The sequence below is a fragment of the Lagopus muta genome, chromosome W (assembly GCF_023343835.1).
Source record: "Lagopus muta isolate bLagMut1 chromosome W, bLagMut1 primary, whole genome shotgun sequence".
NCBI classification, from domain to species: Eukaryota; Metazoa; Chordata; class Aves; order Galliformes; family Phasianidae; genus Lagopus; species Lagopus muta.
This window is the reverse complement of record NC_064471.1, coordinates 3,235,170-3,252,969: the sequence shown is the minus strand read 5'-3', so window position 1 is coordinate 3,252,969 and position 17,800 is coordinate 3,235,170. Positions and strand designations below refer to the sequence as shown.

Genomic DNA, 17,800 nt, shown 5'->3' with positions numbered 1-17,800 from the left:
ACATCCACTATTTGATTTCCATAAATGTTTAAGAAATGTCAATGAATGTGAATGGGTGCCATTTTCTTCACGTGTTTCGCAGCAGCATGGAACAAAGTATTGGTGGGAAGGTTCAACCTCAACTGCCATCCCACCAAAATACATCTCTGACATTGTGGATCAACAGAATAAGAGGAATCTTCTTGGAGTAACCTTCATATGAAGCTTTAATTTTTATTTTTTTTGGTACAAGTTCTATATATGCATAGCACATTGGGAGCAGCCATCATATTTCTTTTATTTAAAAAAAAATACAAGAAATAATGTAAGTTATAATATGCATGTGTTATTTTTAATAAGCTTGTCTGTTTTTTTATGTTATCCTATTTAAGATAAGTCCAAGGTAAAGCCAGTGAAAGAATGAGTTATATGCAGTGGACTTCCTATCATTTCCTGCCAAACTGCCCTTCGCGTTTCTCTGTCTTGGCAGTATAGTCACATTAGATGAAGTTCTCTGTAATGTCACTGGGGAAAATTCTATTTAGAGTAGATGGTTCCTTGTTAATTTTAAGCTTGTTGTCATTTGTTAATTAAACCTTAGCTGTCATCCCAGGGTTCTGAAGGAACTGGCTGATGTAATTGTGAAGCCATTATCCGTTGTTTTTTGGGGTGTTATGGCTGTCAGGCAAAATCCTTGGTGACTGGAAGAAGAGAAACATCACTCCCATATTCAAGAAAGGAAGAGATGATGACCCAGGGAACTACAGGCTGGTGACCCTCACTGTTCTCACTGCTGTGCCTGGGAAGATCATGGAATGTGTCCTATTAGAAGAAATGCAAAGGCACATGTGAGATGAGAAGGTGATCTGAGACAGCCAGCATGGCTTTACCAAGGGCAGAATGTGCTTGATCAATCTGGTGGCCTTCTATGATAGAGTGCCTGCACTTGTGCAAGGCTTTTGACATGGTCCTACATGCTTATCTCCAAGTTGGAGAAATATGGATTAGTAGGCTGACAATTCAGTGGATAAGGAATTGGTTTGATAATTGTAGCCAGAAGGTTTTCAATGTCACTGGCCTCCATTGGTACATAGAGCCAAGTAGCATCCCCTAGGGATCCATCTTGGGAGTAGTGCTCTTCAATATCTTAATCAGTGACATTCTCAGTGAGATTGAGTGTGCACTCAGCAAGTTTGCTGATGACACCAAGCTGAGTGATACAGTCAATACAGTAGAAGGGCAGATTTAGCAGAGAACTGTTAGTTAAGGTAGTATGGTTAGGTCACAGTTGGACTTGATGATCTTTAAGGTCTTTTTCAACCTGAGTGATTGTATGTTTCTGTGACACCATCCAGAGGTATCTGGGCAGGTTTGAGAACTGGTCCCATGAGAATGTAATGAGGTTCAACAAGGCCCTAGTACAAGGTGCTGCACTTGGGTTGGGAGAATCCCAGATATGTGTACAAACTGGGAGAAGAGCTCCTTGAGAACAACCCTGAGGAGAAGGCCTTAGGGGTTCTGGTGGATGAAAAGATGGATATAAGCCAGCAGTCTGCACTTGCAGCCCAGAAGGTCAACAGTATCCTGGACTGCATCAATAGAGGGGTGGCAGTAGGCAGGGAGGTCTGGGGTACTGTGTTTACGCAAGCTGATAGAGATAAGACAAGGGGGAATGGCTTCAAACTAGGCTAAACGTTATGAAGAAATTATTTATTCAGAGTAGTCATGCACTGGAACAGTTTACCCAGAGATGTGTTGGATGCCCCATCCCTGGAGGTATTCAAGGCCAGGCTGGATGGGACTCCGGGCAGCCTGATCTGTTGAGTGGCAACCCCGTCCACAGCAGGGGGGTTGGAACTAGATGATCTTTAAGGTCCATACCAACCTAAGTCATTCTATGATTCCAGTATTTTCATTCAAGCTTTTACTAAGCAAGAACTAACCGACAACAGCTTTAAATAATGTTTTTGAAGGCTTTAATTAAATTGGAGTTTGATGCCTCTTTTGTAAGTTACATATAAATTATTTTAAAAGGAGTAATGACCTTGTCTATGTTTGCTTTTATAACTTCGAAAAACTTCTTAAATTACACTTTTATTTGTAGCCGGTTTGTGCCACCACAGACAAGCTCTGGTAACAGATTTCTGGCACAACAGAACAGTCCAGTGCCTAGTCCATATGCTCCTCAAAGTCCTGCGGGATATGTGCCATATTCACATCCTCCAAGCTACACACCGCATCCTCAGTTGCAACAAGGTAAGTCTATGATGTTTGTTTTATTCTGTCTTGTGTCAGCTTTGCTTTCACATGTGTTTCATGGATCTTGATTTCTTTCCTTTCTTTAAAAGGAGTCATGTGTTTAATGCAAATGTTTGTATTGATTGAGCATTATTTTTGTGTATTTAGCTTTGTTTACCAAACCATTTAGGGTATTATTGTATTTAAAAAGTAAAACATACCTTCATGTTACATTGTTCCCCTGTGTACATCTACTTTGCATAGTTTTCTATATATAGCAATAGACTAAAACACTTACTTGAAAGCTATGACTGTTGCTTACCTTGGATGGGTTTAGAGGGAAGTGGTGGATAAAGTTGCCAAGCTGCTATTCACCATATTTGAAAGGTCATGGTAATCTAGTAAAGCTGCCCCTGATTGGACAAAGGGAAACATAACTCCTGTTTCCAACAAGGGGGGGGGGGAAAATCCAGGGAGCTACAGGCCAGTCAGTCACACATCTGTGTCTGGCAAGATAATGGAGCAGATTCTCCTGAAGGCCCTACTAAAGCACATTGAAAATAAAAATGAGGTGACTGGCAGTAACCAGCATGGCTTCACCAAGGGTAAGTGTATAATCAATACACAGATGTTATAATTAAGAAATATGCAAAAAAGCTTGGCTAAACAGGTTATTACACAAAAAAAAAAAAAAAAAAAAAATTACCCTTGTCCTGAGCTCACTGGAAAACTCAAAAAGGAGGAACCTCCAGAAGAAAATCCTCCCCCACTGGTAGCCAGCTCTTAAATGGATCTAGGAGAGGCAGAGCCAGGCTCCACCCCTTCCAGGAAGCACAGGTGAATTGCCTTCACCTGTGTTCCCAGGGCTGACTCGGTGCTCGCCTCAGGTGTTCAATCAGAGGTTCAGGCCGTGATTCAGCTGTTCCCATACAGCAAGTCATGCCTGACAAACTTAGTAGCCTTTTATGATGGAGTTACAGCATCAGTAGATAAAGAACAACTGACAGAAAGAACTATCTGGAGTTGTGCAAAATGTTTGACACTGTCCCGCATGACATTCTGGTTGCCAAACTGGAGAAAAATGGATTTGATGGATGGACCTCTCGCTGGATAAGGAATTGGCAGAATGGTTGCACTGAAAGAGTTGTGGTTGGCAGCTCAATGTCCAAGTGGAGACCAGTGATGAGTAGCATTCCTCAGGGATTGGTGTTGGAAGTGGTGTTATTTATCATCTTTGTAGGTGACATGGACAGTGGGATCAAGTGCACGCTCAGCAAGTTTGCAGATGGCACCAAGCAGCGTGGTGCAGTTTACATGCTAGAGGGGAGGGAAGGGATGCCATCCAGAGGAACCTGGACAGGCTTGAGAGATGGGCCCATGCCAACCTCGTGAAGATCAACAAAGCCAAGTGCAAGGTCCTGCATTTGGGTTGGAGCAATCTGAAGCACAGATACAGGCTGGGCAGAGAATGGTTTGAGAGCAGCCCTAAGGAAAAGGATTTGGGGGTGTTGGTTGATGAAAGACTCAGTGTGAGCTGGCAGCGTGCACCTGCAGCCCAGGCCAACCCTATCCTGGGTCACATCAAGAAAAGTGTGACCAGCAGGGTGAGGGAGGTGATTCTGCCCCTCTACTCCACTCGTGTGAGACCCCCCCAGAGTACTGTGTCTGGTTCTAGAGCCATCAATGCATGAAGGACATGGAGCTGTTGGAGTGGGTCCAGTGGAGGGCCACAAAGACGATCAGAGGGCTGGAGCACCTCCCCTAAGAGGACAGGCTGAAGAGAGCTGGGGCTCTTCATCCTGGAGAAGAGAAGGCTCTGAGGAGGTCATATAGCAGCCTTTCTGGTACCTGAAGGGGGCCTACAGGAAAGCTGGAGGGGGTCTTTTTTAGAAGGACATGTAGTGACAGGATGAGGGGAGATGGTTTTAAACTGCGATAGGGTAGATTTAGATTAGGTATTAGGAAGAAATTCTTTACTGTGAGGGTGATGAGACACTGGAACAGGTTGCCTGCTGAGGTTGTGAATGCCCCCTCTCTGGAAGCATTTGAGGCCAGGCTGGATAGGGCTTTGAGCAACGTGGTCTAGAGGGAGGTGTCCCTGCCTGTAGGAGGAAGATTGGAACTAGATAATCTTAAAGGTCCCTTCCAACCCAAACCGTTCCATGATTCTGTGATTTATCTGTACTTGCAAAAACCTCATTTTTTGCATATATAACTAAATTTTTCCTGACGACTTATTTAGCCTTAGCCAGCCTTTGTCATATAGACTAGGCTGATGTTTTGTTGTTTAGAATTATACTCAAAGCACGCAGTAATTGGCATAGATGACCTGAGTGAATGAATGAGTTTCTGTTCTTCTCTTTTCTAAATACAGCTTTGAACAATGTGAGCTCCACTAAAAATAGATAGGTTTTTTTCTTGTTGGTAAGTAGATTTCTTATTGGTTTCATCTGAATAATCTGTTTTAAAATTTAGCGGTGTCTTAGTTTCAGCTGGGACGGAGTTGTTCTGAGTGTCTGGTATGATGCTGTTTTGCTTCTAGGAGGAAAATAATGTTGATAACACAGTAATGTTTATCATTGTTTACTAAGTCAAGGCCATTCTCAGCAAAGGGCTCAAGGAGCTGGGAGGGAACAGAATTAGGATAGCAGACTTAAACTGGCAAAAGGGATATTCTATATTGTATGACATCGTGGGGAAGGAGTTATGAAGGGGGTGGGAGTGCATCTTTTTCTATTCTGCTGCTCAAGGGTGGATGGGCTTTGGTCAGGAGGTGGTGAGCAATTGTTTGTGCATTACTTGTTATAGACATTTCTATAAATAGTCATAACTGTTATCCTTTTCCTGTTCTCCATCTTAGTGAATAGTTTTATCTCCACCCACAAGTTCTACTTTGTTTTTTTCCCTCCAACTCTTTTCTCCATCCTGCTGAGTGAACAACTGTGTGGCTTCCTGCTGAGTTAAACCACAACAAGTGGTCTCCTTGGAATATGTATATAACTGTTCTGTATGCAATGTGGCATGTCTCATGAATACACTGTAATGTTTGTATACTAAAGGAAGTGAATACAAATTATAAAAAGAAAATAATTTTCTGTAACCTGTATGGAAATGAAAGTGATGCTAGTTAGGATCGATTTGAAGAGGTCTTGACTAATCTGTACATGAAATCTAGATTTTTTTTTTTTTTTTTGAATCCTCTTGAAAGCTCGAATCTTAAATATCTGACTTTTGTTCAAGGTGTTTTTGGCAAAAGGATTCAATCAAGGAAAAAAAAAAAGAATTCTTGTTCAGATTCCAGTCCTCTTGTTTCTAACTCACTAATATCCAAAATTATGGTGCTTTCTGTGAAACCTTTAAGAATTAGTGTATGTCTGTGTGTATATGTAAGCATAATTTTTTTTTTTTTTGTATTTCAGCTTCAGTGTCCAGTCCCATTATCACAGCTGGGATAAGGAATCTCCATGAAAGTAAAGTTTCCAGTCAGTTGTCTGGAAGTTCAGCTAATCATCATGCTGATAATTCTAGGCATGGCTCAAATGAAGACTACCTACAGATGGTGCACAGACTAAGTAGTGAAGTATGTTACCAAAATCAATTTATTATGATAAAGCAAATATGTCTTTAGCTGCCTTCAAAGTCAGATATTTTACCATGTTGTCACTGATAGATAAAACCAGTGAAAATATATTTAAGTTTCAGACATGTATATTCAACTGTGCAATTTTAATATGTGAGATTTTCTTTTTACCAGAAGATCTCTCCTTTGGAACAGTTTATAACATTCATTCTGTTGAAATTATGAAAAGTAATGTGTGAGTTCATTCAAAAGAAATGGTAGAGTGTCAGTACACTTATTGCATAAACACATTGATGTAAACAGTTCTGGATTTTAAATAGGTATGTAGTTTGTCTTTCTGAAGATCTCTGCAATTAATTCTCAATTAGTCTTGACATATGTGAATAATGTGTTGAGTAGTATTATAATCTTGCCAAAGGCAAGAGTTCTTCTGGCAGGAATTCTTTCTGAGATCTTGAATGCTAATATCTTAACAAACAAACAAACAAAAAAACCCCACAACACATAATACAACCTTCTTCCACAGTTGTTTATTCTAGTTGCAGTTGTCAAACTATTGATTAATTTTCATTTTAATGAGAATCTGATCCTGTGGATGAAGCTTGATGGGTGTTCTTGAGAAGCTTGACACAATCTCTTAACAGCAAGTCTTAAGAGGAGAGCACTTAAGTTTCAATTAATGCTTTTTTGACTAGGACTTTGAACAGTGTGATTAGAAGGATGCCTGTGATAGTAGGTATAGCAATATTTATAAAACTTCATGAAAATGTTTGTGGCAAATAGGCCTTTTCTTTTTCTCTTTAAATTGTTTTCTTTAGTTTACACAAACTGGGTAACTCTTTTTGTTCTAAATATGCTTGTAGAAGCAAAAGAAGTATTGCATTCAACCAGTGTGCTATTTGCGATCAGGCTCTCTGAATCCCTTACAAGGGTTAATACTGTCAAACTTCAAGAGGGTCATTAGTGTTTTCTTTTATTTTTGAATAGTAGAATTATGCTGAAGAAAACTATTAGCTAGGAAGTAGTATCTTAAAAGAGTTCTGTAGTAAAGGAATCTATCATCATACACACATCAGATAGTTTTTCTCAATGTTTGTTTCAGTAGTGCAAGTTCTTGAAAATAAGTTGTTCTTGACATTACATAAGCTATGCTAAAGGTATGTTATCTAGAGAATCTTGGTTTTGTTAAGATGGTCTTTTTTTGAGAACTTATTAGAATAATTTATTTCACAATGTTTAAATTTCACACTATTTAAAAATGTTCAGCAGTAATTTCATTATTCAAGCAATACAGCTGCATCCTAGTTTGTGGGAACTTAGAAATTAAACTTATTCAAAACTGAACATATGAAACATACTTTCATCGTTCAGTTTAACTGGAGAAACACTAAAGTTAAAAAGCAGTAACCCTCTCAGCAGCTGTCACCTGCTGGGAAGAATGCTAGGTTTGGGTGATATTTTGGTGTGGTGGTGATTCTGAGGGAGTTTCTGAGCCCTCCGGCTGTGTAGGGGGAGGGACTAGCTGGCGCAGGCTTACAGGTCTCATGATAGGAGCCAGGTGAGAGTTGGACAGTGCCAGTTCTTCCTGCTGTGCCAGTTCAAGCCATGTGAAGCACACACCAGCAGCAGCTGCTGCCTGCTGAGAGCAGTGTGAGGCTTATGAGATATCTGGTGTCTGAGTTAGTTTCTTCACCCCCAACATCCTTTGTCCAGTGGTCAGGATCTCTCCCCAGGGTGCTCTAACAATGGTGACTACTCAACAGAAAGCTGTGTCCTCTGTGGTATTAGCACCTGCTGGAACCAATGTGGCTACCCAAACACAACTTCCAAGGGAACACACAGCCACTTGGGTCTCCAGTGCAGGATGTGTCAGAGGTTTCTACTGGTGTCTGAAGGCAGTAGCAAGAATACCTGTAGGAGATGTGCCCAGGCAGAAGAACTGCTGAGCTTGGTGGCTGGCCTTCGGGAGCAAGTGGACAGGATGAGGAACATTTGTGAGCCTGAGGAAACTGGTGAAACTGTACTCTGCCCTCAGTGGAACAAAAATGTTAATTAGGCATAACAGATGACAAGGGGGATTCTGTACACTCTCTCTACTAGGCAGAAGGCATTGACTTGAGGGATAGAGGTGAGTGGAAATAAGTCCTTACTCAGGTCAGTGGGAAAAGCTCTTCCTTGTCTACCTTTCCTTGCCTTTACACAACAGATATAAGGCTCTGAAATTGGAAGGGCAGGGACATGATGAGGTGAATGATGGTACATATATACAAGAGGAGTCAACAAGGTCAGGTCAGCTTATCCCTTTACATCATTACCATCTCCATAAAGAGAACATGGGTTATTGCTGTAGGGGGTCAGAGTTTGATATTGCCAACCAGACCCACCTTTTTTAGGTAAGTTTGCTGAATCACTGGGTCTTGGGTTAAGGATATATTCAGGAAACTTCCTAGTGTAGTACGTCCTTAGATTATCATATGCTCTTGCTTTTTTCACATGGCTAGTGACAGAGTCATGAGAAGTCAAAGGTAATAAAAAAGACTTAAGGTTTTGGGAGATTGGAGAAGTATTCAGGAGCATGGGTAGTATTCTCTGTCCTTTGAGTTGTAGGGAATGATGTTATGGGGCATCATGAGGTGGACCACAAAAATATGATCCAAGGTATGGAATACCTCCCTACGAGGACAGGCTGAAAGCACTGGGACTGTGCAGCTTGGAGAAGAGGAGGCTCTGGGGAGACCTGAGAGCAGCCTTTCATTACCTAAAGGGGGGGCTGTAGGAAGAAAGGGAACTGACTCTTTAGCAGTGTCTGTTGTGATAGGACAAAGGAAATTGCTTTAGACTAAAAGAGGAGAGATTTAGACTGTATATAAGGAAGAAGTTTTTTTACAGTAAGGGTAGTGAAGAACTGGAACAGGTTGTCCAGAGAGAGATGGGGTGGGTGCCCCATCCCTGGAGATAATCAAGGTCTGGCATAAAGAAACAGACTTAGCTTATTGATACCTGACTTGGCTCAACAGGTATCTCATTCAGGAACTTAGGTGGAAAAAAGAAAACATGGACTTTGGAAGCAAGGTCAGGGTACAGAAGAGAACTACAGAGATGCTGTTTGCTGTTGTAGAGAGAAAACAACCAAAGCTCAGTTGGAGCTGAAGCTAGCCAGTACTGTGATGAATTTAAAACAAACAAACAAAACCCTGAAACGAGAAAATTTTTTTTAAGTACATTAACAGCAAAAGAAGGACTAAAAAAAACATTTGTGCTTGCTGAGTTCTGGGTTGGGTGACTGCAACTGTGGGAGCGGCAAGCTCCCAGCTGATGTTGAAATTGTGGGGGTTTTGCTGCTGCAACTGAATGCCCATAAGTCTATGGGGCCTGATAATATTCATCTCAAGGTACTTGAAAGACTTGGACGATGTTATTGCAAGATCTCTCAATTATTTTTCAGCAATCTTAGGAACCTGGAGAGGTCCCAGTTGTCAGGAAGCTAGCAAATGTTATTCTAATTTTTCAGAAAGGGCAAGAACAAAAACCCTGATAATTACAGGCCTGTCAGCCTCACTTTGGTGCCTGCTAAAATTGTGGAAACTATTCTGGGAATTATTGAAAAACACTTGAAAGATAATGCAGTCATCTGTCAAAACCAACATGTGTCCATGAATAGAAAGTCAGATACAGCTATGAATGAGGATTATTAAAGCTAAAACTTAAACACTCATTATCTTTGGTCTTTCTAGTTCTAGAAATTTATTGCATTAAAAGTTGGGAATAAGTTACAGGATATTTTGTACTTGCAATCTATTACATATGCAAAATCAGTAAATGCACCCTTGAAGCTTACTGCATATGTACGTGAACTAAAGATCTTGTGAATTAAGTTCCTTCAGAGCTTTCCTCAAATATAAGTTTCTGCTTACATTTCACTATTTGATTAATGTCTGAACCAGGAAAAAGTAAATGAACGTGTCTGAAAAATTATCAGCTACAGTAGGAATGGCATGTATGTACATGGGATGTGATCAATCTTTCAAAAAGGAAGAAGAAAAAGAAGTTATATGAAAGAACTACGTGTGCACATGCAGCTACCTCAATACAAGTCGCATTAGAATATTAGCTACTGAATTAACCAGGAGTCAGAATTTTATTAGGAAAAAAAATGAACCTTAGAACCACTTCAGAGATTTCACTTAAAGGATTTCATTCTTTTAAAATAATAGACTTTTATTAATTTGTTTATAATTTCTGTTAATTTTCTCTTCATAGATATAAAGGTTGCATATAATCAACAGCTATTAAAATATTATAATTACAAGACAAAATAGACTAGGATAATAAGGAAAATAAATGGAAGGCTTATCTACAGAAAGCACCAGAAGAGATCCTTCCCCTCTGGTAGCCAGCTCTTAAATAGGTCTAGGAGGGGTGCAGCCAGGCTCCCCCCCTTCCAGCAGCACAGCTGAATTGCCTTCACCTGTGCTCCTCTGGCTGACTCATGGCTCACCTCAGGTGATCAATCAGAGGTTCAGGCCGTGACTCAGCAGTTATACAGTTATATATATATACAGTTAATACAGGTTGTTAATTTGTTCTTTCCCCAAAATCCCCACAGATGTTGTTTAAGAAACTAACAATGAGAAATACTGTTTTATAAAAGCTTAAATCTAGTAAGGTCCTTGGCTGAATGTGCATACTTTTGGTCAGCAGAGGACTCCATCGCAGGGATTTAAAAAACAACAAAACAAACAAAGAAAAGTATTAAATTGGAGTCTGAGTAGTGGCTTTCATATTTACTTTTAAACTGGTGTGGGGGAAAAAATTCACTTTTATCCTTTTGAAGATAAAGCATGAACATCTTTCCATTGTACTTGAAAATTATGAATCCTGTCAGAAGGAATTCTATTAAAGCAAGTTGTTCTGTGCAAAACTGAAAAGATGGTAGAACTTTTACAGGCGAATAACAAGCTAAAATTACTGAAGTTGTGATATACGCAAAACTATTTCAGCTGTTGCAATGAAGGTGCTACAGATTTTGTTCAGTTCTGCTTTGTATGTGTTGGAGGGAATAAATATGAAGTGGTAGTTTGCTTAAAAGTAAGGAAGTGGAAAAAAATTTTTGTTTCTTTTTAGATTTTAGGCTCAGTTTCAGTTGTTATATTGAGTTCATACTAATGCTTATTAGCCTTTCACTATGAGTACTTGCAACAAAAAGCTTCTAAATTGAATCTTAATGTCAGTCAGAAGTGATTACTTCAACTAAATAATATGTATGTGAATTTATTTTTGTGTGCATATTCTGCTGATAGATTCTTAGTGCTGTTGTGCTCTGGAATATTGCCTATATAGCAGTCTAAATTATAAAGATTTTGAACTAAATAATTTTTCTGTTTTTTGTGTTATTTTTCATCCAATCCATTTTATCAGTATATGGGTTAATTTCAGTCTTCATTTTATAAAATGTTTATTTTCATGATGTTAATTTTTATCATTGTCACTTTAGGATGGCGATCCTTCAATAAGGAATGCTGCACCTTTTTCCTTGAGATCACCGCAGTCAGTCTGCTCTCCAGCTGGAAGTGATGGAACTCCTAAAGGTAGTCTAGCGGTTTTTTATATTTTTATTTATATTTATATCTATCTATATAATTTTTTTTCCCCAATTTAAAAGAACAGTGTTTAAAGAGGTATTTAGGCAAGGGAGTTGGAACTAGATGATCTTGAAGGTTCCTTGCAACCCAAGCCATTCTATGATTAGTTAGTCCTGACATGTTTTCAAATAATATTAGAGTATGTCATTAGATTTGATTAATAAAATTATTTTGATCCCTGATTCAGAACAGATTTCTGGAAGTCCAAAAGTTGACTAATGGTACTTCAAAACATAGCTCAAAATAACGGAGGACTGAAAGATTTAAAATCGTTTCTGATATAAGAATTAAGTTATTAATAGAATGATTTTGATTGCTATGCATAACAAATGATTTCAAGACAGCATTATGAATATTGAACTCTTAACCAGCTCAAAATGTTTTAATGTACAATGCTTGTCTTTGACTGCAATCATCAAATTTGAAGAATGTGAAATTAAAAGTAGTCTAATAAACAGAATACATATAGCATAAATGAAGCCTGAAAACCTTAGCTGTGGAGGTGGAATAGGGCAACGCATTAGTTGAAATGGAACAGAAAAAGTCTGCTCAAATTAATTCTATGTTAAAATCTAGAAAAAAACCTGCTATTTATATTATCTTTAAGAAGCATTGGCTGAGATGCATATTTTTCCTAATACATGGTTTTCAATCTATATGTATTCATATGATACTAGAAAAAAATGAAACAGTGCTTTCTTCTCTTTTAGCCCTGGAACAAAATCGAGCCTATCTGGATGGTCAGGTTAGATTGAGAGGGAGAACAGGAGATGGGGGAGATTACAGAGAAGGTGAGGGTGTTAGGCTTGTTTGGTCTGGGTAAGTCAAGTCTTAAGAGCGGGGAGAGCTTAGAGCAGCCTTCCTGTACCTATGAGATCATCAGGAAGGCAGAGTCATGCTTTTCACATTGGTGTGGAGGAAGGATGAGAAATGATGGATGTAAAAATGAAATGGGAGTTTCTGACTGGATATAAGGAAAACCTTGGAAAAGGTTGCCCAGAGAATCTGTGTATTTTTCATTCCTGGAGGTTTTCAAGACCAGGATGAATAAAGCCCAGCATAATGGTTTGACCTTGCTCACGTTGCTTTGAGCAGGTGGATGGACTAAACACCTTCTTAACTAAGTTATCCTGTGACTGCTAAATGATCTCTATGTCTATAGAAGATAACCACGTATTGGGTTAGACAGTGATTGTAAAAATGTGATAAGTACTTCTCACTTGCGTGAATACTATATCAGATTTTAGGATGTCTTGTGCTAAAGGTCTTGTTGCAAGACTTGTATAAATGGCAAAGACTAAATGTCACTGTCTATTTTGCTCAGTGTTTTTCTTTATCTCATTACACAAAATACGTGTTTGTAGAGCGTTTACAACACTGTGAATCTAAGCTACTTCTACTCATATATATGATTACTACTCGGTCCAAAGAATATTTGAATTATTTTTTGGTGAAATTGCAGCTGCTTCAGTTGGTTTTCTCAGAATTCATTTTGAAGGGATATATTTATTTATTTCTGAAAACAATCTGATTGTGCAATTTGGATTGTAATGTTTTGGCATTAGAGAGACTGAGAAAGTGCAAGAGGAATCTTTTGTTTGATTTCCTGTATGTTAAATTTACTTTTTCATTGATGAAGCACACAACTGAAATACTTTTACTAATGGTGCTACCAATTTGCCTTTTTCAAGATTAATGAACCCTAACTGAGAGAACCAGTTTTTGATCCTGCAATAATCTTGGCAAGCATTTACTTCCTCTAATCAAGCATGTTATGAATGGCTTCAAGCTACGGCAGGGGAGATTCAGGCTGGACATGAGGAAGTATTACTTTTCAGAAAGGGTGGTCAGGCACTGGAATGGATGCCCAGGGAGGTGGTGGAGTCGCCGAGCCTGGGGGTGTTCAAGGAAAGGCTGGATGTTGTGTTGAGGGACATGGTTTAGTGGGAGCTACTGGGAATAGGTGAACGGTTGGACTGGATGATCTTGAAGGTCTTTTCCAACCTTGGTGATTCTATGATTCTATGAATGTAAAGAGGTGTAGATAATGACAACAAAGCTTAGAATATGTATGTGGTCCCTGACAGCTAGTTTTTGTCCTATGATTTCAAGTGAAAGTGGTTGGTTGTGTTGATGAGCAAACAAGTACCTACATGGAGTTTTTTTGTTGCTACTATCATTAGCCCTGAAAGCTTGGTTGACAAGTTGCAAACTTTGGTAAAGAACATGAGCAAAATATTTGTTTGTTTGAGAGGACAAAAAGAATGGCACTTGATATCATCAGTTAAGAGAGTTTCTCAGGGAAGGATATTACAATATCTAAATTTTCTTGTATAGAAATGAGACAGTTACGGAAAGTTTGGTTACAGACTGCATTTTCTGTACTTTTTGACATGGAAATACCAAGGGCTTTTATAGAGTTGGACGTTATGTTTGCATAGTCTTGAATAATTTGAAGACTGATAGCTGTCTGACAAAATCTGAATAAGGAAGCAGTATTGTTTGCAGCTCAGGGAAACATTTGAGAGGTGACATTGGTTTTATTTGCATTTTGGTTAGTTATTCACATATTGAATGGAGTAAAGGTTCTGTTACAGAAATTCACCTATTTTGCTCCAGTAAAATTATCAGAGCAGCTTAAGTTTTATGCAGAAGGTGCTTGGATGGACTTTATCCTTTCTTTTTAATGTAATTTTTAGATTTTTTAAATGGAAAATTTATTCCTGTGAATTCATCTGTGAATAATTATCAAGGATTAATTTCTTTCTGCTAGTTTCATAAAATATCCTATGGAATCCATTGATGAGTAATCCATCTTGATTAAAATCCTTTATCTGTTTGTTCTACTTTCCTACCACTCTGGAATTTCATGAAGAAAAAAAAAAAGACAACTTCTTTAGATTTGTATAAAGAAAAATCTCCCATGAATTCCTTTAGTCTACTTTTCAAGGAGAAGAGTTTGTATATTTACAGTCCTGTTTCCATACATCTTCCTGAACTCCTGGGGAAGCATCTCTAAGAGCAGCAGCAACCCTTACTAAACTCTTCTATTTTGCACTTTTTTCTTTCTTCCCAGAAATAAGTTGTATTCCCTCTGGAAATGGATAAACTTTCTCTTACGGGAAATATTTCAACATACTCTTTCAACATTTTATAAAACAGTGAAAATTTCAGCCATACCCAGATTTTCTGTAGAGGCTGATATCTTCCCAATTAGTGTAACTACTTGATTATTTTCTGAATAATTTGGAAAGATTACTTTTATTTTCTTAGGTGATTTATAAGGCTTCTCCAGAGAGATTCCTCTATACTTGTGGTTTCTGTGTGTAGTGGGTTGCAAGGAGAACTAAGAATGTTTTCAAATCTCTCTTGCAGACTTCAGTGGTCCCAGTGGTATTTGTAAAGAAAAGATAAAAGATATCTTTTCTCAGCCTTGAGAAAAGAAGACTGAGAGGGGACCTGATCCAGGTCTATAAATATCTAAGGTGTGGGGGGCAGAATGGCGAGGCCAGACTGTTTTCAGTGGTGAGTGGAGACAGGACAAGGGGAAACGGCTGGAAACTGCATGTCTCGCTCCAATTTATAGGAGGGAGAGGAGGTTCTTGTATTATCTATATACCCGGTGTGAGATTAAGAAGCAACGGTTCAAATGTTGGTCCGACCAGTTTATTACGAATCTTAATCAGGGAAATGGGGAAGGGGAGGACGGACACTATTATGAATTAGGGTAATGGGGAAGGGAAGGAGGGCGATAGAAAAGATAGACGAGAAGAAGCAAGGAGTCTTGATAGGCAGCAAGAGGGACATAGTCACCACCATGGATCCAGCGTGGTTCATAGTTCAGTCTTTGATCCTCAGTAGTGGTGGGTTGTCGGGCATTGTTGTTCTATTGACGACGAAGGACGGACCATGGCAATGATGGCCCCTTTTCAATGCTTTCAGAGTGGTCGAGTCATCTGTCTTTGGAGTGACAGCTCAAATCCAAAGTGGTTGAGTCAGCTCTCCTTTGAGTGGCAGCTTCTGGCTCTGGGATCTCAGCAGAAACTCCTTTGTTACCATCTTCCGGGCCTTGCCAGCAGATAAGAGGGAGCAGGGGTACCCATCTGCATCCTGTTTCTCACAGAACACGATGGTATCGTTCCCCAATTTTCCCACACCTAGCTGGAGCTGTTTTGTCACAGGCCAGATCTTCCGCCAGTAAACACTCCTGAGCACTCTCATCCGCTCTTCTATAGAGCAAGGAGCTCTGGAGGAAGGGGCTTTCAAATGTTCCCAAAGCGATATCTATTGTCACACAGTTAGCACCCATTAGTTGCCTCCTCAACAAATCGATCAGAGTCTTATCACAAGAAATACCTCAGGAAGCAAGCTTTGAGCCAAAAAAAAAAAAAGGAAGGATTCTCACACCACCCCGTGGCTCAAAGATTGCTTGAAATGAAGCATGAGTAACCCTCCATGGTGGTGAGGAAAAGAAAAGGGGGAAAATGAAAAGACAGCAAATAAGCAAGAGGGAAAGAGGAGGGGGAGAAGGGGAAGATAATCGTTACACAATTACTATAAAAGATTTCTTGGGCTTGGTTACAAATGTTGCCCTGATCTGTTGGACTTGTCCATCATTGGTTGAAGTGGTTACAAAGTACATGGAGGATACAACACGTATCAGTTGAATAAAACATGGAATCATACACGGTACAAACATAAGAGTTGCAACAACACACAGTAGATAAAACAGGATACGTTTTGACCCATGGGCCACCTGGAAGCCAGGAAAAGAAATGTATGTCTAGGCCCTTCCAGGTTTGGACAGGAACATGGGCTATCTTCCGTATACCCTGGGCAATTTGTTTAACAACTTCACCATTATCATCAATTTTTAGACAACAATTAGAATCATTCAGTTTTCCACAGACACCACTCGGTGATACCTCAGGAGTGGTGACACAAATGTTACATGATGAATAAAAAGTAGAAAGTGAAAAGAGACAACCATATATTTAGCAATAACCAATAATAATAAATAAATAGGTAAAACAGACTTAGGTATTTGTGTCAGCTGCTTTCCCCACCCAGGAACTCCCAGTGTAAGCCAGGATCCAGATGGGAATTCTTCAGTAGAGGTTGTGGTGTTTATGAATAGCCATACAATATTACATTTCAGTTAATTTACTAAAATTATATCTAGTCTAATTTGACAATATGTGGACTTGCCATGTAATGTTTTCTAAGATTATTTAGTGTCTCGAGAACTTTCCACTTGAGCATTTCCAAAGCAATTCAAATGCTGAGAGATATAAATATTAGTTTGGCAAGTTCAGGTATTGTTACAGTCCACAGAACTTTTCACAGGATAGCGTGTGCAGGATACCTCCACAGAACAAACCATCAAAGAGGGGTGATCCCAGAAACACACACATCTCTTATTAAAACTTAGGCACTTTCCAACAACCATGTTTTGGATGGAACTCCTGGACTGGTGTGACACTGAAAAGCATCAGTGCAAAAGGCTTTATGATAGATTTCTTTTGTGACCACATCTAACAGATATTAATGGGTCCCTTGATTCCTTTCCCAGTTTGTTAGGAATTTGGAAACGCTGTGGAGGAGTTACATGCAAATCATAATCAGTTTGGTAAAAAGGGGTGAAAGAAGGGGTCAAAAGAAATGGCATCACTGTGCAGGGAGTACCAGTAAGCCAGGATGACCTGTAAAAAACCCTGAACCCAGTTGCGAAGTTTAACAGATCCAAGGACTGATACCAATCACCACCCATACCCACAACAACACAAAACATAACACTATTGCAACCAAAAAATGTAATCAAGAGGTACATTCAGTGTTCTAGCATGATCAAATCTTCAGTATTTCTGTCACAAAATACAAATAGTTAAAATCAGCTATTAGCCTTTTTGTGTTCTGTCAAGGTCCCACGGGGATCTTCTGTAAAATAAAACAAGACACCGACTTGCCCTTTTTGGGCTTTGTTAATATGGTTAAAAAATGAGGGAACAATCCAGCAAGTGTTGATTTCATATTCCTTTTTCGGGGTGTCTTTAGCCTTCCAAAGATATTTGTTAAGGGATCCTGTTAAGGTTAGGGAAACTGGCCTCAGGCTAGCTGAGTCAATCGACACAGTTTGGCCAGGGAGGTAAGAGTGTTTCCCTGGCTTATCAGCCACTGGATCGTGACTCACAGGGATAACTGGCAAGAGTGATGGGGCCTTTGGACAGAAGGTGTTAAATCGAGGATCTTGCTTCCCTTTGTTGTGAGCTTTCTCATGCATCCACCCTTCACCGCCCCCACCCCGCTCACTTGGGAGGGGCGAAGACATCAGTTTTCTAATGGCTTGGATAGCCGTTCAGGT

The 17,800-nt window shown here is 39.4% G+C and overlaps 2 protein-coding genes across 8 annotated transcripts in view; one reads left to right on the top strand and one right to left on the bottom strand.

Annotated features, from left to right (window-relative positions):
• Nucleotides 1-17,800, bottom strand: part of LOC125686405 (uncharacterized) — a 354,680-nt gene that overhangs the window by 144,093 nt on the left and 192,787 nt on the right. The window lies entirely within an intron of this gene.
• The window catches only part of LOC125686395 (nipped-B-like protein), a 254,045-nt gene that overhangs the window by 106,085 nt on the left and 130,160 nt on the right, over nucleotides 1-17,800 (top strand). For all 5 annotated transcript variants that reach the window (XM_048930315.1, XM_048930314.1, XM_048930317.1 and 2 more), the window contains 3 exons: nucleotides 2,084-2,235; nucleotides 5,637-5,797; nucleotides 11,292-11,385. In XM_048930315.1, coding sequence (XP_048786272.1) covers nucleotides 2,084-2,235; nucleotides 5,637-5,797; nucleotides 11,292-11,385 — 407 coding nt within the window. The remainder of the gene's footprint in view (nucleotides 1-2,083; nucleotides 2,236-5,636; nucleotides 5,798-11,291; nucleotides 11,386-17,800) is intronic.